The sequence below is a fragment of the Stylophora pistillata genome, chromosome 3 (assembly GCF_964205215.1).
Source record: "Stylophora pistillata chromosome 3, jaStyPist1.2, whole genome shotgun sequence".
NCBI classification, from domain to species: Eukaryota; Metazoa; Cnidaria; class Anthozoa; order Scleractinia; family Pocilloporidae; genus Stylophora; species Stylophora pistillata.
Window position 1 is genome coordinate 48547855 of NC_142521.1, and position 25621 is coordinate 48573475.

Genomic DNA, 25621 nt, shown 5'->3' on the forward strand with positions numbered 1-25621 from the left:
TTGAAGTTTTTACACGGACTGTTTGAACTATGTTCTCGGACTCCGTTCCTTGTTGTTATTTTCGGACCCCGTTCTTTGTTGTTATTTCCGTTGTAGTTCGGTCCAAGAAAGGGGGAGATGTGGTGTATTTGTAGTGACTGAGTAGTATTGGTTCCAGTCTCCCCCTATCTTTGTGTGAGGTTGTCAAGCGATGCCATGTGCTCGTAAGTTGTCAATATATTAAAAACCGTTTCCCTCGTTGAATACGCTTCAATAAACTCAATAGAAGGAAACTCAAGTGCAAAGAGCACGAAAGATGCTACTGAGTTTGGCGGAACACATTTGAAAATAATGATATGACTTTTTGCTGTTTGAATTAAATAAACCTGCTAAAACTCCTCGCTTATCATGATACGAGTAATTACCATAGTTGTGATGAAATATGCGCAAAACTCACTTCGTTTACACAATTTACAACAGAATTTGAAAGCACCTGAGCAGTTATACTTAAATAATTATTCGGCTCAGGGTCAGTGTACAGTGTTAATTAAACCCCTCTGCTTTATCTCGAGGATTAGACAACAATATTTACTTCGCCTTTGGTGAATAATTGTCAAGTAATTTACAGGTTAGGTAGGTTGCTCCCTGTGTTAAAGTCTGTTTTTGTGCCTATATCGCTGTCAGGATAAAGCTTCTCTGAAATTCCGAGAGTTAGCTATTGGCTTTACTCTCCACTACACTCAAAATCTTCGTGTGATTTCAAAAAAATTTTCTACAACAGGCTAGGTAATTGCAGCTTCCGGTAATCTCATCGATCATTATCACTTCTAAGATAAGTAAAGCCTTTATGTTTTATGTCTACAGCGCTGGGATTGCTGTGCAACAGTTGCACCCCAGGGTTACAAGAAAGGTGCACTGGCAGCAACCTGACCGTAATTAATTGCACGGGGATATATGACGCGTGCCAAACAAGTGGAATGCTTGCCAAGGTGAAGATTCCAAAGATATTAGTGAACATTAGAGTGATGTCATGTAGCAAGAAGGTAAGCCTGTTGTAAAGTAGTAACCAACAACCACTTTCTTTTTTTATTTTTCCTATTGGAGTATTGACAATTGTTGTTTCGTCAACACAATGAATTATTAACTTGATTTCTTGATTGACTTTGATTGACACTAAGTCTGCTTTCAGTTCAGATGTTTTAGATTCGAAGTTACGCTCATGTTTTGCTGACCTGTCGCGCTGACCCGTATTCTGTTATACCCTGATCTGTTATATCTGTTGCTGACCTGTATACCGTAAAACAATCCTACTAGACATCGCCAAAAAAGTAAGTTATCAGTGCTGTAATTCTAGGTAATAGTTTGACTCGTGTGTTTATGTATCGATAGTTTCTGTTCAGTTTCTCAAATGTATTTCATTCTTTTCTCTAGATCGAATAATAATATACTGGAATAAATTATGCGATTTGCGTAAGCTAGTTGGATTGCCTGTTTGGTTTATTGGACCAATTGTTATGGCCGGCGCATAACATATGCTAGTTTAAGCGGACCAGTCTGTCAAGTTACAAAGATGAAATAGATTACAATACGAAAGATAAAATAAATAATGGAAAAAGTGGGAAACAATAACAGCAGAACTTAGTTATCTTACGCTTGAAAGCAAAATTTTTGCTGGAAGTTTTGGCTTGATTTGATACAGTTTCATTTGTATTAGTCAGACAGGTTCTGAGATTTTGGAGGAAATTTTGCATCGCGTGACTCGAGGAGGGGGAGGGGAGGGGGGAACTTAACCGAGATAGTTAGAGTGGGGCGGAGGTGTTTCCAATGTTCTCAAACCGTTCGTTTCTTTACTGTTTGCGAGACAACAGATCATGTTATTCATGGAAGCTCATAATGAGAAAACATCTTTCAAAGTTAGATAGATTTAAGGCGCCTTTCGATTGACTATCCTTAAACCAAAACCAGAGTAATCGCAAAAAAAAAACAGTCAGAAAAACTGTCCCGGGGAGCCAATGAGATCTCAAAATAAAAACAAGCACACTGCATGGAGAGCGGGAAATCTCTCGCGACTAAGTTGCGATTGGTTTCAAGTTTGTTTCTGATTAGTTGAGAGGGTAGCTAGATATTTCTGGACTAATAATTATGCGGGGTAAATAAAATCAGCACGATCGCGGAGTACCTTCGATACCAGGAGATTAGAGTCTCTGATTGATATTCAATTGAAAATTTTCCTTTGAGCAATTTATTGAGCACTACCAATGTAGACCACGCATCGCCAAGTCACCTCGTTCAGGACTTTCGATCTAGAAAAATAATCTGTTCAAGGTGCAAAATAGAGAGATTGATTACACTGTTTCCAAGGGTTTAAACCCCCAGATCAAAATGTAAGCCTTGGAAGAGGGTATCGATGGGATGATGCCTCCAGCTAATTTTATTCGCGCATACAATTAAAATTTGTCAATTTTTATGCCTAACGGCTAAATTTTTTGGCTGTTTTTCGGTTGTCCTGCGCCTCCACTGTCGTGCTTCCAGTCTGTGTCGTCAAGCGTGATAAAACGTTTTATCATGTCATCGGAAACGAAATCTTGTCCACTCGATCCTGTCCCAACCTGGATTTTAAAAGGCTGTATTAATCAACTGCTACCAACTATAACGGAAATCAATCAACTCATAACTTGAACTTGAACTTGAACTTTATTTTTATTTAGACACGGTAAATCTATCAGATAAAATAATAATATTATTACAATCTATTATTACAGTTACAATCTATTTTAATCTATATAAACATGATCTAAAATTTAAAAGTAAAATAGAAAAAAATAAAGAAATTCTGCTTTACATAGATGCCGTGTGTGTTTTGTCGATTCAGAGGAAGAAATTGCGACAACCATTTCGGAAGGATTGAAGTGATTTTGCTTGCCGCAATTCAGGGGACAAGCTATTCCATATAACCGTACCGTTATAGCTAAAGCTATTTTTCAGGAAATTGGTGCGAGGCAATGGAACAGCTAGTTTGTTTTCAGAGTTCCTTAGATTATATGGAGGATCATATTTAGTGAAAAGAGAACCAAGATAGTCGGGCGCAAGACCATGTATAGATTTATAGACCATGGTGGCCACTTGTATTTGTCGCTGAGCATCTAACCGTCTCCAGTTAAGTTGCACAAAAAGAGGATCAGCGCTTGTGTCATAACTGGAGAAGGTCAGAATACGGGCAGCCCGGTTTTGCAACTTTTGGAGCTTATTCGAAAGACCCTTGTTACAATGCCCCCAGACCTCGCTGCAGTAATTAAAGTACGGTTGAACTAAGACATTGAAAACGGACTCAAGCGTGGTTCGATTAACAAAAGGCCTACAACGTTTAATTGCTCCAATGCCCGATGCGATTTTCTTGGCTATTTTTTCAATGTGTATATTCCATGAAAGGTTTTCGTCAATATGTACACCCAGAGATTTGACTGAGCTAACTTGTTTAATTATGTCACCACCTATGATTAGTTTAGGGGAAGTATCGTAGGTACCTATCCTTTGCCGCGATCCAATTAACATGAATTCAGTTTTAGATGAATTTAGAGTCAATTTGTTTGCAGTGAGCCATGTGTTAACATTGGATAGGTCGTGATTCATAACATCAAACGAGGCTTTAAATTGGCCTCGCTAAATATCAATAGTCTTTCTGCACACATTGATGAACTAAGAATTTTGCTTTCCGACAGACCTATCGATATCTTAGCCATAAATGAAACTAAATTGGATGACACAATAGGCGATAATGAAATTCATATTTCTGGCTATGAATCTATTCGTAGAGATCGCTCTACTAACGGTAGGTCTGGAGGGGGTGTTTGTTTTTTTATTCGTTCCGAAATCAATTATTCTGTTCGCTCTGATCTAATATGTGAACAAATAGAAAGTCTGACTGTCGAAATCAAGAAGCCCAGATCAAGGCCTTTTGCCGTTATGACCTGGTATAGACCCCCTGATTCTTCAATTGACCTTTTTAGACCATTTGAAGAGCTTATTGGAAAACTAGACTCAGAAAATATCGAATATTACGTCTTAGGAGATCTGAATTGTAATATGGCCGCACCTAAGTTTGACAAAAGTACAAATATCTTATCTAATATTGCTGATGTTTACGGCCTTGACCAGTTAATAACTGAACATACTAGAATTACCGACAAATCACGTACTTTAATTGATCTAATTTTTACAAATACTCCAGATAGGGTCGTCTGCTCAGGGGTCTCACATATAGGCATCAGCGATCACAGTTTAGTTTACGTTTTTCGTAAAGTTTCTATTGAATCGACAACGAATAAGCATACTACCCTGAGATATAGGAAATTTAAGAATTTTAACTCTGATCACTTTCGTAACGATATAGGTCAACAGGATTGGAGTAGCATCGAAAGCTATTCTGATCCTAATTTAATGTGGGCTGCATGGAAACAACTATTCCTGGAATGTGTAAACAAGCATGCCCCACTTCATGTAAAACGGGCGCGCGTCTCAAAGTCACCTTGGATTACACCTTACTTAAAGAAACGAATGCATGACAGAGATATTCTTAAATTGAAAGCATCGCGTTCTAAGGATGCTAATGACTGGCTACAATTTAAAAAATGCCGCAACCTAGTTAATAACGAAATCAAAAAAGCAAAAGAGCTCTTTTACAAAAGAGCATTAGATGAAAACGAAGGCAATTCGCGCCAGACATGGAGGATTGTAAATGAGCTCATGTCGAGGAAAACTAATAATTGTTCCATAAAAGAAATCAAAAGCAACGGTAACTCTATTTACGGCCCTCCTGAGCTGGCCGATGCCTTCAACAATCACTTTTCTTCTATTGGACCCAAGCTTGCTAGCCAGATTTATTCTAATAATGGTCCATCACACCTACATTACCTTGAGGGAACTGACAAACGTTTTGAGTTAAAATGTATTAATCCTTCTAAAGTGTTCTCACTTTTGTCTAAGCTTTGTAAATCGAAAGCCACAGGCTTAGATATGATATCTTCGCGACTTCTTAGGGAGTGCGCCGATCTGATAGCTGATCCATTGTGTTTTATTTTTAATCAGTCCATCAGATCAGGTGTTTTCCCTCAGGAATGGAAATGCGCAAAGGTTATCCCACTTTTCAAAGAGGGAGATCACTCCGACTTAACCAATTATCGCCCAATTTCTATCGTCCCTATAGTAGCTAAGGTGTTTGAGCGTATCATTTACGACCAGGTTTACGGTTATCTCACTGAAAACAATTTGATTTCCAACCAGCAATCTGGTTTTCGTTCGCTCCATTCAACTGTTACTGCCTTGTTGGAGGCCACAAACAATTGGGCCTTCAACATTGATAAAGGCAGTATAAATGCAGTTGTTTTTCTCGACCTAAAAAAGGCTTTTGATACCGTTGACCATACAATTCTTATGTCTAAATTATTTGAATATGGTATCCGCGGTATCGCTTATGAATGGTTTAGCTCATACCTAGATAATCGCCATCAACAATGTTTTGTAAATGGTTCGCTCTCAATTAGTCAAGTTCTCACTTGTGGAATTCCGCAAGGAACAATTCTAGGACCTTTGCTTTTTGTTCTATACATAAATGATCTTCCTAATTGCCTGTCTAATTCAGTTGCACGTATGTATGCCGACGATACTCACCTTAGAACAAGGACATTTTCCATCAAAATTAAAAGAGTCTATTGTTCATCCGCTTTTAAAGAAACCAGCTTTGGACCCAGAAGACAACAAAAACTTCCGCTCAATTTCCGACATGTCTTTTCTTTCAAAAACGCTGGAAAGAATTGCTGCTGTCCAACTAGACAATCACCTAACTAATCATCAACTTTATCCTAAGATGCAATCAGCTTACCGAAGGTATCACAGCACTGAGTCAGCACCACTTAAAGTGTTTAATGATATCAATACTGCCATTGATAATCAACATGAATGCGTCCTAGTCCTCTTGGAATTATCAGCGGCTTTCGATACCATCGACCACAAATTACTAATCAACCGACTGGAGAATAAATACAGTCGACTCCCGATAACTCGAACCTTCACTACTAAATAGTCGCTTACAGGATCTGTGCATACTTATGTATAAAGTAAGGCATAAACTGTGCCCTGCATATATAAGTAACATCTTTAAAAAACCAAATAGTAATTACAATCTGCGGCAAGCAGATTTCTCTATACCTAGGTATGAGACAGTCACCTATGGCAAGCACTCTATTAGATATTTAGGGCCTAAGCTATGGACAAAACTACCCAAGAGTATCAGGGACGTCACAACCCTAACGTCGTTTAAAAGCAAGATACGCCAACTCAATATAAGTGAACTTTTAGATGATGGCTGCGCAGGCTGTAGCCTTTGTTCATTTTGACTTCTGTGTGTTTTTACTATAAATCTCTTAATAAGTTAACTATAGATATTTTATCTACTACTGTATTTAGTTTGTATATTCTCCCCTAATTGGTGTCCCCAAATTAGTAGGGGATTTGTTCCCTGGCTAGACGGTTTTTGACACTTTAATAAAGTTTCTACTACTACTACTACTACTACTCAAGGGAATTTGAAAAAGGTTCGAGTTATCGGGATTTCGAGTTATCAGGATTTGAGAAAAAATGACCAGAAATAAGGGAAAAAAAGGTGTTAAATGTTTTTCTTTATATGCAGTGTACATTTTAATCAAATTTGATTACAGTATGAAGAAGCCGAGTGAAAACAAAGACAATACATCTCTAAATCACTGTATAAATCGGAACGACAATTCGCAAAGACAATTTTCTACTTTTTACGTGCCGATACGAAGAACAACTGTACTGTAGTGGCAACTGGCAAGGCAGTCAACCGTGGAGATGCGGAAGGAATGCAAGTGCCGTGCACTCTGCACTTCAAGGGAGCCAAGAGATTTATTGACATTTTGAAAAAGGAGTTAGGAAGCAACACTTTGTAAAAACCAGCGGAACTTGAACTGAACTGACACGTTTTGTGTAATGTAAAAGAAAGGAAACAGTTCACACGGCTGCTTCAAAATAAATTTAGGTTTTGGACAACAGTGTTTTGACTTGTCAAGTATTGACAGACATGGTTCGAGTTATCGAGGGTAAAATTATATAGGAAAAGAACCGAAGGGAAACGAAAATTGGTTCGAGTTAGCGGGAGTTTCGAGTTATCGAGGGTAAAATTACAGTGGATGTATGACGAAAATCCATGGGAAATCGATTTTGGTTCGAGTTAGCAGGAGGTTCAAGTTAGCGAGGGTTCGAGTTATCGGGAGTCGACTGTATGGGATCTCTGGTCTTGCCCTCGAATGACTAAAGTCATATCTTCAGGAACGACCTCCAACGTGTTGTAGTTAATGGAACTTACTCCGATCCGAAATGTAACATTTTCGGCGTTCCCCAAGGTTCTGTACTTGGGCCCTTATTGTTTTCATTGTATTATGGTCCTCTTAATTCATACATTCCAGCAACGATTCCAACATTTTCCCGCACGTAACGATCCAACGCGGCTCGGATCGCGGTAAGTGATTTTTTGTTGTAAAAACTGCCGTCTCGTTTTTTCGCTGACTGATAAAATTTCTGAAGACATTTGTTTAGCTCTGGTGGCGACATTTCCTCAAATGGTGTTGCAAATTCTTTCTGTATTTGAAACCATTCTGTAAAAAGTACCATTCAACTTTGATTTTCAAGTGAACAAGTGAGGTTACGCAAGATTAATTTGCATTTGTAAACAAAACCTTTTTCATTGGTTTTTATTGATAAACTCCCGGTTACCATTAAGTTTAAACACGGCCAAACCAAATTTAGTCGCTTTCTCTGTGTTTTCAGGGACTGCTTCGTCGTTATTTGAGTGATTTCTTCGCTTGTCACGGATGCAAACCGGCACGCCATTTTTTCGCGAGTTGCTCGGAGGTAAATAGCAAAGGATATTCGGAGTTTGAATCGCCAATCAGAGCGCGCCTTCAACGCTATCCACTGTTTTAGTATATACTAATTTTAGATATGCTTTTACTTATCAGATTATTAGACTTTGAATCTGATCAGATTTGACTCCGTTATTTATAGTTTTCCAGACACTTTGACGTTAAAAAAAAGGAGTAGATGTGAGCCGAAAGTGAGTTATTTTGGATCGTTTTTTACGCTGTTGATATTTTGAGGTTTTATGGAAATTATTGCTAAATAAGGATTATTATATTTTCATTATTATTATTATTATTATTATTATTATTATTACTATTATTATTTTCATCAACAGTTAACCCCACTGAGACGCTCTGGGAAGCGTGTGGTTCCATAACACCCGCTTATAATCTCTTGAAAAAACTAGCCAGTATCTCGAGAAAGTGAAAAACAAATCACAGACGCGCCTGAGAAGAGACTACGGTACCTAACAACATTGAAAAGATAGTACATTTTGGGCTGAATCTGCGAATAAAGACAGGCGTGACATCTTTTGCTACTGGAACGTGCATGGAAGGAAGAAAGAATCCTGGTCTTCCGCAAGGAATCAAATCACAAGAGTTCGCAATTCGTGCTTTCATCTAAGCCCCACCTGCTTGACAAAACGAATAACATCAAGAAGCGTATAACATTTTCCTTTATTCTCTTAGATATCAGAAATCTTTTCACTCCTTATTTCTGACGATGATCTCCAAGTCACTATTAACTCAAAGTTTGTCTTTGTTTTCAGGCTGCGTGCTCCAAAATAAATACAGACGGTTGTAAAAATATGAAGTCCTTTACCAAGTATGTCCCAGGCTCCAAAATAGATGGGTGTGGCATCAAATGCTGTTATACAAACAAATGCAACACCAAGAACCTCGTGGTACTATCGAAACGCACTACTAAATCCATGACACCCTGCACTGATGTGTCCTTGATTACCTACCCCGTGTTCCTCTTGACAGCTGGAATCGCTGTCACTGCGATTTATGTAATGGAATGAGGCGTACCTGTGACTTTGGTTCATTTACAAGTTGTGATAATAAATCGGGATTCGGTATTTGTTTTCAAAGCACAATTGTGCTACCTCGTTTTAAAAACACTGTTCAGTGATCAATTCGGTAAAGAAAAATACCAGAGGTATGGAAATCTAGACAATGGTTTGTCAGCTTTATCTTGATGTTTTTTATTCTTTGTGTTATGAAGTTTAATTTAAATTTTTGTTGAGTACACTGAATTTTCACCTTTTAAAACTATCAAAGAGACCACACAAATCCACTAATCTCTATTTGTTCTTCCCTTCGAAACATATTATTGCCCTTGGAAGGGGTAGATATTCAGCCTTTTGCAAATTTTTTTATCGCAACTTCTACAAAACATCAGACCAATGCGAATTCTTTTTTAGTTTTGGTCCCCGGTCGCTTTGATATTGTTTTATTTTTTATCGATAGACGATATAGAAATGGTAAAAAATTTCCGCCATAAATATTTAATTTTGTAGTAAATCTCAGAAAAAAATACTCCAAATCCCTTGTGTAATCTCAACAAAGGCTTTTTTGCCTGCAAAAAGCTTAACGAAAGAATATTTTATTCCTTGAATTATGAAAAGAAAAGAGTAGTGTAGTGAACTGCAAGATACCTCCGAACAGTAACAAATGATACATCTTCTATGCATGATTCCAACTTTTTGAAAAGAAGAACACATTCGACGAGCTACAGTCTAATCACATAGAAATACATCGGTTACTAACTATAAATGGCCTAACTTCCAATTTAGAAAATCACGTTGTCAGCACTTTTTTGGATTGGTCAAATATTTCTTCTAAGTGTTTCTATGCGAATTATGTCCATCCCCTGTTTTGCCTCTCACCCGTACGCCTGTGTTTGGCTATCAGTGAAGTCTCTTTTGTTGCTGCAAATTTGCAGCCTCAGCATATGGAGGACACGCGTTTGAAGGTCGAAAACCCGCTACTATTCCCTTACCAGATTCCGTCACGGAGACCTCCTAGACTACGAGTAGTCCCACTTCGGCGAAGTCCGTCGCGCGTGTCAAAAAAAAAAAAAAAAAAAAAATCAGTGAAAAAAAATATTTGAACGCGCTTGGAGAACGCTCGGAATGACGCCGATGCGCCGCGGGAGCTCCATGAGTGAGGCGCTCGAATTTTCGAGTGTAGTCTACGGAGACCTGGTATCGACATTAATCTCAATTCGAACTACAGCGTTAGGGCGTGTTGGCTCATTGTAGCTGCCGAATTTGAAAAGACGGGATTAAAAGATTAATTGTCTTTTGAGGATTTTTTTTTATTGATTGGAATGATGAAGGGCTTAATCCTGACTGCTTTACTGCTTGTCGCTATTCCTTGTGGTAAGTACTGGATTGAACTGAATGACATAAAAACGCTTATCAATTTTAATATGGAAAGAGAATCCCATGTTTGATTTGCGGTGCTCGCATAAGAAGACTTCATGCACATGCATCATGCGAGGCCTATGTTATCAAGTGTAGAAACTTGATATCAGTCAGCATTGGGCGCTTGACATTCTTTCTATTTTTGCCAAGTCAAACGCAGATTCCCCAAATTGAAATCTACAAGATTTTTAGTGATTCGTTATTTCACTCAGTCAACATTATGGAAAGCCTCCAATTTCCTGGTCAGCTGTCGACAGCTTAACGACTTGTAACAGGATACCAATGTGTTAAGGAGCTGTTACGTATAAAATCTAGAAATTTTCTTATTTTAAGAATTAAAACGCGTTTAATCCACGGTCCTCATACGTATATATTGTATTTTTTTTTTTTACATAAAAGGCGTCAAAGAGCCCTATACTAACTTCAGTTCACCCGTTGTTGTGACCTCTTTGATTACTCAAACAATAACACACCTTACCTTTACTTGAAAAGAGCAATGGTTGACTCATATATTTTAGTGACAAGTTTATATAAACATTTTCCAATTCGAAAATATATATATGCATATGTTGCGGGTAGAGCCTTATTGCCTTAAGCCATTGCTTTCTGAAGACTTTTCAAGAATGATTCTATAACAAAAAGGACCTAATTTGCTAATTGCTCATTTTGCCGCCAGCAATTATCCTAACGGTCAAGGATTTTAACAAAAGTATCTATTTGTTTTAAAGCAGAATAAAACAAAACTTGCCTTTTGAAGCATATTTTTGCAAGGAAACAAGCGAAGTTATTTTTTTCTAAGCGCCTTGCTTTTTAGAAGCTCAAATAGCTTGCGGGGTAGAAAAGAAAAAATCTTCTGATGTGAAAATGACAAGTTTAAGACGCGACTCATGAGAGCCATTGTGTTTAGGAATTTTATCTCATTACCCGTATTGAAATTTATGCTAGGATTACAAACCAGTTTATAAACCCTTATATATTAATTTATGCAAGGATTTTTCTACTGTTTTTGTAATTACTTTAATTGGATAGAAGTTAGATTTATCGCAGGTCCACATCAGCTTAATGCTGTCAGTAACTAACCTGCGTTACCAAATAAACTATGAATGTATGTGTGAATGTATGTATGTATGTATGTATGTATGTATGTATATAGGAAAAGATAAAAAAAAAGGCATGAATTCAATTGTCCGCCGGCGCAAATAACCTTCTGCTTGTGTGCCGTTGTTTGAAATTCGTCTTGTTGATGCCAAACCTTGTTTCTATATCATACTGTCGTAAACTCAAAATGTCTTCTTGAAAACAAGTTCAGTTTCGGAAGAAAATTAGCGATATGACACCACTACCTCCAACTTCTCGAGCGTAATTTCTATGGTAACAACACATTGCTAACAATGTACTCACTAACGAGCCACGGCTTCTTTTGTGAACAAAACCCATGGGAAGAACCAACTGTGCGGGACTTTTTGACGCATGCGTGACTACTGCACTAATGGTCAAAACCAAATTTGGCATTGAAAAGCAGGCGTTTACTACGACATGCGGGCAAAAGGTTGGTTAAGGATGAATCTGGGAGTTCTTCAGACGGCTAGTATTTCGGTCTGCCTGGTGAATTGATAGTGACTCAGTTACTTTGGCTGGCTAATCATTTATTCATTCAGTTAATCAGTCAGACAGTCGGTAGGTAAGTAAGTTAAACTGTCAGTTAGTCAGTCAGTCAGCTAAGTAGTCTACCGGCCAGTCAGTCAGTCAGTCAGTCAGTCAGTCAGTCAGTTACTCCATCAGTCATTCAGTCAGTCACTCGGCCAAACAGTCATCGAGAAGCCTGTCAGCCAGTTAATCATACCACTCTTCCATCCTATTTAGACCGGCTTTTAATCACCTTGCTTCTCTCTTAACAGACCCTTTGTTCCAAACTTGCAACGAAGAACTGTAGTCCTGAAGGCGTAAGAAAAATTGTTGACATAATTCCAGGAGTAAAAGTCAGCAGGTGTGGAGTAGCCTGCTGACAGACAGACTTGTGCAATAACAACCACCTTGTCAAACCAAAACCACTCCCACCTGCGGCATTGGCTGCGTTTACGAGCGTCTCTTTTATGGTCAGTGGTATCTCGCTTTTGTTGGGATTTGCTCTGATTGTTTAGCTCACCTAACTGACACAGTTTTCGACCTGCAAGTTTTTCTGTCAAGAGCTATAGAACGCAGAAAGCTTTATTATTCCATTTTTCATAAACCATTGTAATTTCAAGGACAACAGTGCTTGATATTTCATGGAAAAAAGTTCCAGGACTGTTTCTTGTTTTTTCAGAAAAGGTGGAAGTACTTTCTTCCCGCTTTGTGATGAAAATCTTCCTTCCGTTTCACAATTGTTCTTGTAATCAACGCTTAATAAATGTAACATTCTTACCCTACTGTCTATCTTACGTGTAAGTAAGTAAAGCATCTGGAATTATTATCCTTTATAGAAGATACGCAAGCCACGAAATAATGCATAATTCAGTGCGTTTTGACTTGAAACCATTTAACTGAGAAGCCCTTGACAGAATAATAAATAGTACGGCGCGGACAAGATTTGAAAGAATGATCGTGGAAAAGAACTTCTACTATCTGGTTGCCTAGCCTGCGTGCAGCCGAACGGAAAACCCCGGTTTTCTTCGTCTGCGAATCAGCGACGAATATCTTGTTCTGGAGTACCGAGATTCGAACACTTCGTTTCGATTGGTTGTTCCTTACGAGGGCGCTCATTGGCTGAAAATCACCCGCACCAGGTTGCCTCATGTGCCATGTTTGTTTTCACGGCTTGGAGTTTATCACGTCTGACTCGATGGGAAGGCATTGGAATATAAGTGACTTGCCAAAGCCCGTCGGAAGATTAACAAATACATGAGATCCCGCTAAAAATGATCGTCTTGTTTTTTTTTTTGTTCGGGTAACAAGTCGTTAATTTCGAATTGAGAGAGAACTTGGGAAAAGGCTTCTCTCCAAACACTTTCTTCGACAGACGCCATTCTCTTTGTGTTCGAAAGACTTGAAACGAGGCAATTTTGTAAGCCAATGAGAGTGCTCGTTAGAAGCACCCAATCAAAATGCAGAACGAAGTACTGATATTAGTACCCAGATCTCCAGACGCCAGAACAAGATATTTGTCGCTGATTCGCAGACGAATAAAACCGGGGTTTTCGTTCGGCTGCACGCAGGCTACTGGTTGTCGCGTGAGTCTCAAAACTTCTGTAATCAAAGTCTACATTATCCAACAAATTGTGGCTTTGTCCAAACTAGAGAGAGTCAAATTAAGTGTACACGAAACGCGAGGCTGGGTATCCAAATCGGTTTTTTTTTTAAATGTGGGATGGGTGAGTTATTGAACAAATTTTACATTGCTAAGCTTGGTAATCGTTCTTTCAATTGTACCAAAAATTAGTTTAGCCCAACAAATTTCCCAACAACCCTAGAAATATTGCCTTTTTGCAAAGTAGCTCGTCATCAAACTTCTGTAGACTGTCAATTCTGCACCAAACAGTAACTGGCATGGGCGAAGTTTAGCACATCTGAGGAAAATTCTCGACTGGTTATGTAAGAAATACATTATTACAGACAATCATAACAATTCTAGAGCTTACTTCGAGTCATAGTGTTATTTCAAAAAGTCCCCAGACAGTCCCCTTCAAAAACAAAACAAAACAACACCATAAAAACAAATAAGATCTCCACCAAACGAGGTTTTGTTTCGAGAAAATTCGCTCGTGAGCTGTATCAATAGTTAAATAGCACTAAAGTATGACCCATTTGAAAATAGCAGAAGTTACGAATTAGCAAGAAAAGACTGCTGCACGCCTTCTGGAAGTTGAGTAAGCAAAATTTCTGGTATTTTGACGTAAAGCTGAGTTTTGAGATCATACATGGCGCCTCGACCTAAATACCCGTACTCTATATCCAGATAGGCTTTGAGGTCATTCATTCCAGTAACTTCCAGCCCTTCAAAAGAATAGGTTTTGAGAGGGAAAAATATTGATTTTGGAAAGGCTTTCTTCCTGTAATCGTAGGCACCCGGTACATTCCAGTTAACACAGAAGCATTTCGGATCATCCGGATGTTCGCTGAGAGTAAAAACGTCTACATGAGCCAGGCCTATATCAAAATGTTCATCAGTCTCAAATCCAAACTGCCTGAAAAGCTTTCTGGTGGCAAACAATTTTAAGCGTTTTCCTCCAACTCCGCAAAATGGAATCTCGTTTCCTTCTGCATCAAACCAGCCTCGCTTGAGGAGGGAGCATTCTTCTGACATGAAAATATCACCGTCTTTTAATGCTGGGAATTTATCAATATTGTGGACAACGTTCGAAAAATCAGTTTCCAGAATAGCCAAATCAATATCGCCATCGTGTTTGATAATTTTTCCACCTTCACGATAAACAGCCAGGGCTGTGCCACCATAAATAAAGTAACGAACGTTTATTCTATTGAAGTAGTCTGCAACTTGTCTCAAGAGATGAACTCTCAGCGGTTTAAAACTTTCATTTTCTTCCAGTTTCTGTTGAAAGTTGTCAGCGCGACAATTTCCCCACATGTCAAGACTGAGGCATCTCGCTGATTCTTCTTCTTGAAAAATGGCGTCCAGCCCCAGTCCATTTAAGAGACAACTGTCAGAACCCTCTGAGAGGGCCTGGTCTGAGATAGACATGCTGTCTCTGAAAGGAAAATGAAAAACCAGTGAGCCGGATTTCTGAAAAGTGTAAAAAATGAGTATGGGTAATAACATGATTTTGAGTGCGATCTGGAGTTTTAAGCACTGAGTAAATTTTCAAAGACAACGTAGACAACTGCAATTTGTCGAAATTTGAAGTCTTTGAAAAAATCACAAGTGTTTATTTACTCCCAATTGAATTCAAATAATTTAAATGAAAAAAAAAGGGAAACATCACAGAAAGTCAAGGCAGATGATTTTTGACAGCATGCATGCTCTTTGTAATATGTACTTTAGAAGCGCATAATTTTTTTAATGTTTATTGTTAATTTTCATGAAAATTCCCTCACTAGGTGTTTTTCAGTAAGACCACTACTTTAATAATTAACAGTGCAATGGTATTGTGTATTGCAGATGATCACAGAACCTTATTAATGCTATTCATTATTTAACTGAAAAATAAGATGATGCCATTGAAACAGAATTCAGATCATGCAGGTTAGTTCACTGATAGATAGATAGATAGATAGATAGATAGATAGATAGATAGATAGATAGATAGACTTTATTAACGTGTCAAAGAACCTTCTAGAATGGGAGATATCCCATACTAATGTGGGGACACAAATAAAATGGATAAAAATTATTTACAAAGAATATTACCTACCTAAGAATAAAATTAAGTCGTATTATGTATGAAAAAAAAAAAAAATTAAATGAATTAAGAAGTACCTAGAGCACAGCCCCTGCAGCCATCATCTAATAGGGAGCTGAGGTCACGCTTACAGATGAGGATTTGAAAACTAGCTAATGTTGTGGCTGATCTGTCATAAGTTGTCAGTTTACTCCATAATTTAGGTCCTAAATAGCGTAGTGAATGTTTGCCTAAGTTATTGTGTTGTATCTAGGAATAGAAAAGTCGGCCTGTCTTAAATTATAGGAAGCGTTGTGTTTCTGAAATATATTACAAATATTCAAAGGGCTAAGGTTGTTTAACTTTGTACATTAAAATGCATATATCCTGTAAGCGTCTGTTTAGTAGCGAAGGTAAATTAGCTTTCTGCAGCAAACGTTCATAGGTGGAGTGTTTATCGTTGAATACAGCCCTTAGGCCTCTTTCTTGAACTCTCTCCACTCTGCGACTATCACTAGATTTACAAAAATGCCATGCGAGATGGCATTAGGTTAGATATAGTAGAATGGCTGCCTTAAAAGTTGTAGTTTTACATTTGTTGGAATCAAGTTGCGGAGTCTCATAAGCACACCAATCCTTTGACTGGCTTTGTTACAAATAGTATTTATGTGATTATTGGAATTCAAATTTGAGTTAATTGTGACTCCAAGTAGTTGGAGAGTAGCAGTCATGTTGATTTTCTCTTTGTTTACTAAGATAGTGCATTCTTCGATGTTATTTTCAGAGTTATTGTTGCTACCAATAATTAAGGTTTGGTATTTTTTTAGTTCACTGTTGTCACATATCGAGGCAATCTCATCTGCTTAGTTTACCCTGTAATTATCTTTTTGTCTCTCAACTATTCTTACAATTGTAGGTTAAATATGCTTGCATTTAGACTGAAAACACTCTTTAGGCAGGAGTAGTTCTAAAAATAACCTAGTAGTTGTAATCAGTAATGTGTAGAAGATCTGGTGGTCTAATCACTCTCCAGGCACTGCTTGATTATAAGGTGGTTAGTAAGAAATCCAGGATTATAAGTTTTACTCAGTTGTTTTTAAATTTAACTTCTAAGTATATTTCTCTCTTCTCGAGCACATATTAGAGCAGAGGGTTTGAGAGGAGTGAGCCTTACATAAAGCAAAACTGAAAAAAGTTTAGTAGAAATACACCCGAAACTTAACTGTCTGTAACTGTCTGCATATCAATGAAGCTTTGTCAGAGACTAGCACTAACCCTGAGTTAACTTAGTTATGTTTTAAACAATCCATCCCAGGTTGACAGGTTAAGGTTAGACACCTAACTGCAGGGTTACTGTGTTGTTTGGCAAGACACCTGTTTCTTTCATATTGAATGGGGGGGGGGGGGTAGGTTTCTACAGACACTGTGGTGCTGCATTGGTGGGAGGTATAACAAGATAATTTGGCCACCAAAAAGAGTTTCTATAGCTGATGTTTTGGTTGTTGGCCCTTCATCAGAGCTGATAGAGGTATAATGGGTTGTGTATGTGTAACACACTAAATGTCAACTTTAGGAATTATTAATGACAGCGATGTTACCTGATCAACCTAGCTGATAAAATTAAATTATCTTATCTCTTCAGTAGCCTCTTTTCACCCAGGAGCATACATGTGGTTCAGCAAACTGCCATGAAAACTTAACATGCTGGGGGTTGGGGGGAACAACAATGGACTTATTATGTCATACACTTAAAGTTGTAAATACACTAGAAATTGTGGTGTGTGTTTGTGATTGATACCTGTGACATGGCATGGATGAGAACAAACCTCATACACGAGTCTGACTGTAACTTAAATCCTGACCTCTTGGGCAAAGTTTTTTAACATTTTCATCAATGACTTATTTTATCATATTACGGAAGTGAAGCTTCATGCGTATGCGAACGATGAACAATTATATGACTTGGATAAGGACCCTAAATTACTAGACAAGCGGCTAATGCATCAAGTTAATATTGTAAACGAATGGTATAAAAACAACGGTATGCTTGTCAATCCCACCAAACACCAAGCCATGATAATAGGAAACTCATATCATGTATTCTCTTTTCCAGTATGTAAATCAACTGAATTGTTTGGAATTACTGTGGATGACAGACTTTGCTTTGATGAACACATCTCTAACATGTGTAAAAAAAATAACTAGTAATCAATTTAATGTTATAAGCAGATTCTGTAAGCTCATACCAGCTACTGTATTACTACGTTTCTACAAAGTGTTTATAATGCCACAGTTTATGTATTGTTCCACTATATGGCATTTTTGCGACGCTACACATAAGAAGAAGTTAGAAACACTGAACAAACCCATTCTTAGGGTCTTCTTAAATAATAACACTTCATCATACATTGACCTCTTGTAACAAATAGGATCTACTGTACTCTTAGCAATAAGTAGATACAGAATATGCTCATAGTATAGTCATTTTTAAATGTCTTAATTTTGAACATTACCCACAGTGCCTGAAAGAATTGTTTACTCTGAGCTCTGTTGACTATTCTATGAGAGGAACCAACATTCTTACTCTTTTTAGACCTGTTACTACTACTTATGGCATAAACTCTTTCAGTTATACAGCTGCTAAGCACTGGAATGCACTACTGGATAACTTGAGAGCTATTTCATCTTCAAATAACTTCATTTCAGCAATTTGTCAACATAATTTTATTATATGATGAGCTAATAATAACGATGATGATATTCTTATATTATTTCTAGTTATTGTAAATAGTAATTCATTTTACTCTAGTAATTTGGATATATCAACATAGTTGAAATGGTAAATTGGCCACCGTAACAATTACAAAAGCTGACGTTTCGAGCGTTAGCCCTTCGTCGGAGCAAATAGAGGAATTGTGGGTTGTGTGTGCTTTTAAAGGCAGAAAATGGAGCTATGTTATTGGTGGGAACATGGCAACGAGAAAAACATGTTCCCACCACTAACGTAGCTCCATTTGCTGCCTTTAAAAGCACACACAACCCACAATTCCTCTATTCGCTCCGACGAAGGGCTAACACTCGAAACATCAGCTTTTGTAATCGTTACGGTGGCCAATTTACCATTTCAACTTTGTTGATATATCCAAATTATTTCGTTATCCCCACCGACGCAGCCCCAAACAGTTTCTTTAGAAACTATCAACCTTTATTCATTTTATTCTAGGATTGAAAATTTTTTTTATTCTTCGGAGATACTAGCCTACCTTTGGCTACTCTTAATTCGAGATGAAATAAAGTTTTATGTATGTATATGTATGTAAAGTTTACAAAACATGATGGACACTAATCTACCAGGGCAGCTCAAAATAAATTAGTGCTCACTGTATTAAATTAAACTATTTGAGTACTGTAAGCACAGTGAGTAGAATGTCCATGATGTAAGTACAGTGTAGAATATCCATGATGCAGAATCGAAAGGGACAGCAAATCGAATGCTGGTATTGTTTGAAAAGTTGTGTTGTAAATTTGGAAAGGTTAATACTAGTACCGTCAAAGCTTTCTTTAAAAAAGGCCTGATAATATAAGCCCTTATTAGAATATAATGTTCCTAAGATCAAAATCTTACCTAATAAAATGTATATTTTCCAAGAATAGCGCCTTTGAAGTCCTGCTTACGCTCCAAAATCCATTACAACCAGCCACTACATCGTGTTTCCGCACCAGGTTGGGTAGAATAATTTTAACCAGGACATATCGTGAACCATACACGACATCTGAAATTCTTAGTATTATGGGATATATTTTGTGTGGGACGTCTTATGGAACTTACATGAAACCTTTACCCCCTGAAGGTGACTCTGAATATTTGTAGGCTGGACTGGACATGGGGAGCACTGGACTGGAGCTAAGAGGGGGATTACTTCGATGGGCCCGTGTTCCTCGTAAACGTGATGTCACTTCACGTATTAGAATGTATTTGCAAAGACATTTAAACCACGCAGAATACTTTCATATTTTTTTTGGTTCAGGTTTTTTTTGTTTTTTACTTATTCACATACATTTTTGGCAAAAAAAAAACAAATGTGTTCCATCAGCAGATCGATAGGTTCTTCAGAACTCTCAAGGCAAGTTCTTCAGATGGTTTCCGCGCACATCACAAGGCAAGCAAAATGCACTTGAGAAGAAGATAATACTTCTCCTTTTAATGAACATGTGAAGAATGTCATCCCTTACAAGTGCATTAATTCAGTTCCTGTAGTAGTACTGCTAAAAAAACATGCTCTTTAGAGTTTGATCGGTGACTTAACCGCCCCGAATTAGAAATGAAGTCCTCCTACGGAAAGCCTAAATAAGAATTATATAAAAGATGAAAAGGTGGTAATTTGAGGCTCAAAACCCCATCCTATCTATTGAGAGTCATAAGAGAGTCAATTTAATTGGATCTTTGTTGGAATAAAATGTAAATAGCAACTAGACAAAGTTGGACACAAATCAGTGGGACCACCAACGTGCTTGAGCTCACCGCCAGGCATGATATATAGCGATCTGCTTGATAATATTCAATTGATTAATGCCTTCAAAATTTCAAAATCTAAAACGTACTCCTCCTTTAAGTTTTAAACTTTAATTTTTTCTTCCTATGCATGTTTAATCCTTTAAATTTTTAGTGCAACGATCACTCCTTTCGTTTTTTGAGTTTTCCCCGCCAAAGCTATGTATGATATCACAAAAACATGTACTCCAAGCATAGTTTGTCTAAACCTCACTTCGCGCACGAAGAAGGCTTTGAAATTTTCACATTCCCATTTGTCTGAACAGATTGAAAATCAGACCACGAAACTACGTCTCCCCGACCTCTTAAACACCCCTTGGCAATCTTTGAAACTTTTATGGCAAGCAAAGAGCGGCTCCAAATGTTAAAATTAGCCAGTTCGCCAACAAATGGCACGTTTTTGAAAGTTTTGTCAGGTTTTTGTTCTTGACCGAGCACGAAAGTTCCCCCAGAGGGAATGACATAACCGACTTTAAGAGAGTTTCCATTTTTTACCGCAACACCATCCTTGAAAAACGACCACGCACCATCAGTGTTGTTCCATATGGTGCAGACGTGATGCCATTTTCCGTCGTTTACTTTCGTCATAATTTTCCTGAAAAACAACAACAACAAAAAAGAATTGTATCGACAAGTCAGTGACACTCAAAGACTTTAGTAAAACGAGAAACTTCAAGTGGAAAATCGCTTAATCCATTATTACTGTCTTTTGTAAACAATAAGAACTAGGTGTGTACTCATTTGTTTCGCTGTTGTTGTTAACAGCTGTTTCCATTTTTATTTTTCGTTTTTACTCTGTTTTGCATTTGCTTTTATTATCGCAAAGGACTGAAAATAGAATTTGCATAACAACTGTAAACATTTTAATCATTTTGTTACAGAAAAAGGTAATTACTTGGTAATGTAACGCAATTTTGCTTTTCTTAGAAGCGTAACAAAGAAGTCTCTTTTTCTTAGAAGTGTTCTCTTTGACAGTGTGTGAGTGCTGGCTGAGCAACTGTTCACCCACCCCTCCCCTAACCCAACCTTGACCTTAATTTGTTATCAGTTGACTGTTGTTGGGTTAAGGGAGGGGTAGGTGTCATTCAACTGTGTTATTTCTTACTTATTTTCTCCTCCTATGGTAAGCAACAAACAGTTCGTGTCGACAACTTGAAGCATTAACTCTATACATCCTTTAGAACTCAGGTAGCTAAAGACGGTCAGACGATCTTTTGTTGCTTTAAGCCAGAAGCAAAAACTCATCTGTGACAAATGGAACTTCAGCCCCTGCTTCTGAACGTAGTTATCAGTTCCTCCATCAATTGGAAACGAGAAACTGAAATCTGAAAACATGATTGAAATCAGATATAAGAACTGTTCGTCCTTCTGTCTGTATCTATCTGTCTGCCAGTTTGTCTGTCTGTCCTCTGTCTATCTTTCCATGTCTGTCTGTCTGTTTGTCGGTGTACCGGTCTGTCTGTCAGTCGGTTAGTTTTTCTGTCTTTTTGTCTGTCAGTCTGTTAGTTTGTCTGTCTTTCTTTCCTAAGTATGTCCAAAGAAGGTACGTTTCTAAAGAAACTGTCGTGCCACGTCGGTGAGAAAGACGAGGTAATTTGGGTAAAGGCTGATAGTTTCGAAAGAAACTGTTTGGGGCTGCGTCGGTGGGAGTAACGAAATAATTTGGATATATCAACAAAGTTGAAATGGTAAATTGGCCACCGTAACGATTACAAAAGCTTACGTTTCGAGCGTTAGCCTCGACGAAGGGCTTTTTCCTCGCTCCGACGAAGGGCTAACGCTCGAAACGTCAGCTTTTGTAATCGTTACGTTGGCCTATTTACCATTTCAACATTGTCGATATGTCCGAATTATAAGGTTATTTGGGTTTCATCAACTGAGTTGATAATGTAAATTGGCCACCGTAAGGAGTTTCAAAGCTGACTTTTCGAGTGTTAGCCCTTCGTCAGAGTGAATGGCGAAGGGCTAACGCTCTGATGAGGGGCTAACGCTCTTTACGTTGGTCAATTTTCATTATCAACTCAGTTGATAAAACCTGAGTGAATTACCCTGTAAGTCTGTCTGTCTGTCTTTCAGCCTGTCTGTCTGTCTGTCTGTCATAATTTGGATATATCAACAAAGTTGAAATGGTAAATTGGCCACCGTAATGAGCTAACGCTCGAAACGTCAGCTTTTGTTATCATTACGGTGGCCAATTTACCATTTCAACTTTGTTGATATATCCAAATTATTTCGTTACTCCCACCGACGCAGCCCCAAACAGTTTCTTTCGAAACTATCAGCCTTCATTGTCTGTCTGTCAGTTTGATAGTCTGTTTATCTACCCTATCTTCCACTTTTATCTTCCCTTCCGTTTCTGGCCTCTGCCTTTTGTCTGTCGATCTGGTTGTTATCTGGGTGCAGGTCTGTTCGTTTTATATCATATCATCTTTTGGTATATGATTGATATTTATTACCGACCCGGTATTTGTAAGCATATTCTTAATGGGAAGATAGAAGGGACAAGAGGAAAACGAAGACGATGTACTTTAATGGACAGGTAACTTCAGGGTGTGGTCAGATAGGGAGAGTAAGGAGGTGACCCTAGACATAGACTGATAAAGACAAATTTCAAGGTTAACCAGGGCCAGAGGGAGCCTTGCGAGAAATCCGGCTTTCGGAAACGCCATTGGGTGACGGTATTACTTCCCCTTTTTGGCCTTTTTTTATTGATGGTTGTGCGACATAAAAAAGGGTTCCTACTTGGCTATCTTGAGCGAAAATGTTAACTTAAATGAAATATTTAATTTGTTGATTGATTGCAATTCTATTTATTTATAAATTTTTGGTGCAATTGCATTCACACTTGTTCCAAATATAAAACCTACTCCTGTTTCCATCCTGACTGCGCATGCCTGTGCTTGTTGACGGATCACAGATATCAGTACCCTAAAAACCAGAATTCACGAATTAGATCTGTCAGAGCGTAACTTTGACCAATTTAAACAGAAAAGTCAATCTATATCAGATATTTTCATCAACTGAAGTATTTTTCTCTTATGATACAATAGGTTTGTGAATCAGTGGTTGAATTTGATACGCTTTGCAAGTCACTACGGAGAGCACTTTCTGCATAACTAATTCTTTGCCAGTGAGACGTTTGTCGCCGAATCAAGTATACATTTTGTCTAACTTGGCACATGGGACTTAGATTTGTATCCAGCCCTTCGCTCGTGAGAAGGTAACATCTTTCTAAAGCTCTATATCTGTTTCAGAATTATTGCCTGGATTTTGTAACAATGTTCGCAAGTTCTTAATTCTGGCTAAATTTGAACAACAACATAGCAATTTCTTTCGACTGACATGACGTTATTAATGTATTCGCAGATATCAAGTATCTCACATTGACATCTGTATATACTTTTCTCAACAAAGCCTTTCAAGTGCACCAAAATCACTTACTGTTAAATTCTTCAAAACATCTTCAAATACGATAGAAAATAAATAACCTTACCTTTTTTGAAGTTAACTGCTGAAAGATAACGCCCCTCGAGTATATCAAAGCGCTTTTTTGGTCACATAAACTCTTTATTCCACAGCTCAGCATTTCACAGACTCCAAGATCGTCCGAGGAACGATCGAAATTGTAGGAAACGCAAATCGGGTCATTGTGACAGTTTATAATGCAGTTCAACCAGTCTGTGTCACTTAAAGAGCGATACACACAGCAAGATCCCGCATGGGGCGCTAAAATACGATTAGAAAACGTTGCTGGATCAAAAGCTAGTGTTACGCCAAAAATTTCAAGAGTGATAAAGAACCAAATGTAAGGGATTATTTTTACAGATCTACGATTGCAAAAACATCGACCCACGTGCTGTTCGCGTGAGAAACGGACAAAATACATTATGAAGGGCCTCTTGTAGGATAAAGAAATTCCCAAAGAGGCTCTTCCGATCCTGAGTTGCAAAGTCGCTTTTCACAATTGAATATGTTAGTGTTGTTGGTTTCTATCAAGCTGCCCTCCCCACCTGTCAGATGTTTTTGTTCCTGTCATTAGAATAAATTACTTTCACATTAAACGTAAAGGAAATGGAGAATGCTTTGAAAAAGCGACAAACATCTGTGTAAACGCGCTTTTGTTTAACCGAAGAAAAAAAGCTATTTCCTAATCGATGCTCCATAACGCCTGAATCGAAGCCTTGCTTTTCAATCCCTTAATTTTTCACTCAATAGGAATGTTTTTGACGAAAAAACAACACTTTTGATAACACTTCGCTGCAACTTATCGGAGAGGTCAATGCTTCTACACTTTTTTGTTCCCCTCATTGTAAATGGCACAGAATAAATCCGTAATTATTGCTCAATCAGCTGACTTCATTGTTTGACTTTAAGGTTACTGTAGCATTATCCAAAAACATCTTTCAAAAAAGAATTTTAGATTAAATTATTGCTTGAATTACCTGTAACTAAACCGATGCACTCAATGCAGCTCAGTATGCTCTCACGTAACTCACTTAAGCCAAAGTATTTTTCAGGAACACTCCTTATCGCAAAATCACATTTTATGACATAGTAGCCATTCAAAAATTATGACGCATATTGAAATAAAATTGCAATTTCCTTGTTATTGCTACACAGTTGATTTGATTTCCACAGCGACGAAGAAAGAAATATACAGATGAAGGGAAGTGGGGCAGACACGGTACGCTGGAACTGATTCTTGTTTAATCTATGCGAGAGATCAGTGAGGGTTAGTGTGGATTCGTGTCGATGGAGGAAGTGAGGAAAGGAAACGAGTCGAGGATAGTTGTTATTCCATAGTTTTTCATCGGACCTCCAAGGTTTCCTCTCTCAACAACTACATAAACATTTCCATTCTCAGTTCGACCAAGATTCGTGCACGGTTTCAAGTTTGTAGGTTTAGTTTCATTGGATATAACATGGATATAACTTCGTTGCGATTGCGTTTCGGCGAGTATTAGTGCTCAGTGGAATATCAGTAAGAAGGAAAGAAATGTACAAACTTATCTTATTACGAATGCACAAATAAAATGAACAATGAAGAAAGTTTAAATTTCGATTTTCTGCTGAAAACTGACTTAATATTCAGGCACACTTGGTCTGATTTATTACCCCCTTTCTCGAGTATGAAAAAGGCGAATGACCACTATATGTTCCTTTTCCGAAAAATATTGGGTAAAAAGTTGAAATAAAAAATCAAATACGCTTATTTTTCGGCTAAGGAAAATATACACTGAGAAAGACTATTGAAAAGTTGGGGTATCCACTTTTTTTTTAATTCCACGTGTAAAAAAGGGAATGTTTTGGTCAACGCTTTTCGGGGTTATAGTTCAGTCCAAGGCAAAACTGAAGAATTGAAAAACATAAATATAAAATATGTCTGCAGAGATATCCAAAACTTTCCAG

The 25621-nt window shown here is 37.9% G+C and overlaps 3 protein-coding genes across 3 annotated transcripts; 1 reads left to right on the forward strand and 2 right to left on the reverse strand.

Annotated features, from left to right (window-relative positions):
• Positions 1 to 324: 324 nt before the first annotated feature.
• Positions 325 to 9155, forward strand: LOC148736543 (uncharacterized). Its single transcript, XM_088752276.1, has 2 exons — positions 325 to 1022; positions 8684 to 9155. The coding sequence occupies exons 1-2, from the start codon at positions 834 to 836 to the stop codon at positions 8936 to 8938; spliced, it is 444 nt and encodes a 147-aa protein (XP_088608402.1). The 5' UTR covers positions 325 to 833; the 3' UTR covers positions 8939 to 9155.
• Positions 9156 to 12537: 3382 nt separating this feature from the next.
• LOC111336650 (uncharacterized) lies at positions 12538 to 19415 on the reverse strand. Its single transcript, XM_022942775.2, has 2 exons — positions 19286 to 19415; positions 12538 to 15030 (listed from the first exon to the last, which is right to left on the reverse strand). Exon 2 carries the CDS (start codon positions 15021 to 15023, stop codon positions 14145 to 14147), a length of 879 nt encoding a protein of 292 aa, XP_022798510.1. The 5' UTR covers positions 15024 to 15030; positions 19286 to 19415; the 3' UTR covers positions 12538 to 14144.
• A 415-nt stretch (positions 19416 to 19830) lies between these two features.
• On the reverse strand, positions 19831 to 25600 carry LOC111337650 (neuronal pentraxin-1-like). The gene is made up of 4 exons (XM_022943996.2): positions 23706 to 25600; positions 23080 to 23140; positions 21318 to 21537; positions 19831 to 20807 (listed from the first exon to the last, which is right to left on the reverse strand). Exons 1-4 carry the CDS (start codon positions 24096 to 24098, stop codon positions 20423 to 20425), a joined length of 1059 nt encoding a protein of 352 aa, XP_022799731.1. The 5' UTR covers positions 24099 to 25600; the 3' UTR covers positions 19831 to 20422.
• Between the last annotated feature and the right edge of the window lie 21 nt (positions 25601 to 25621).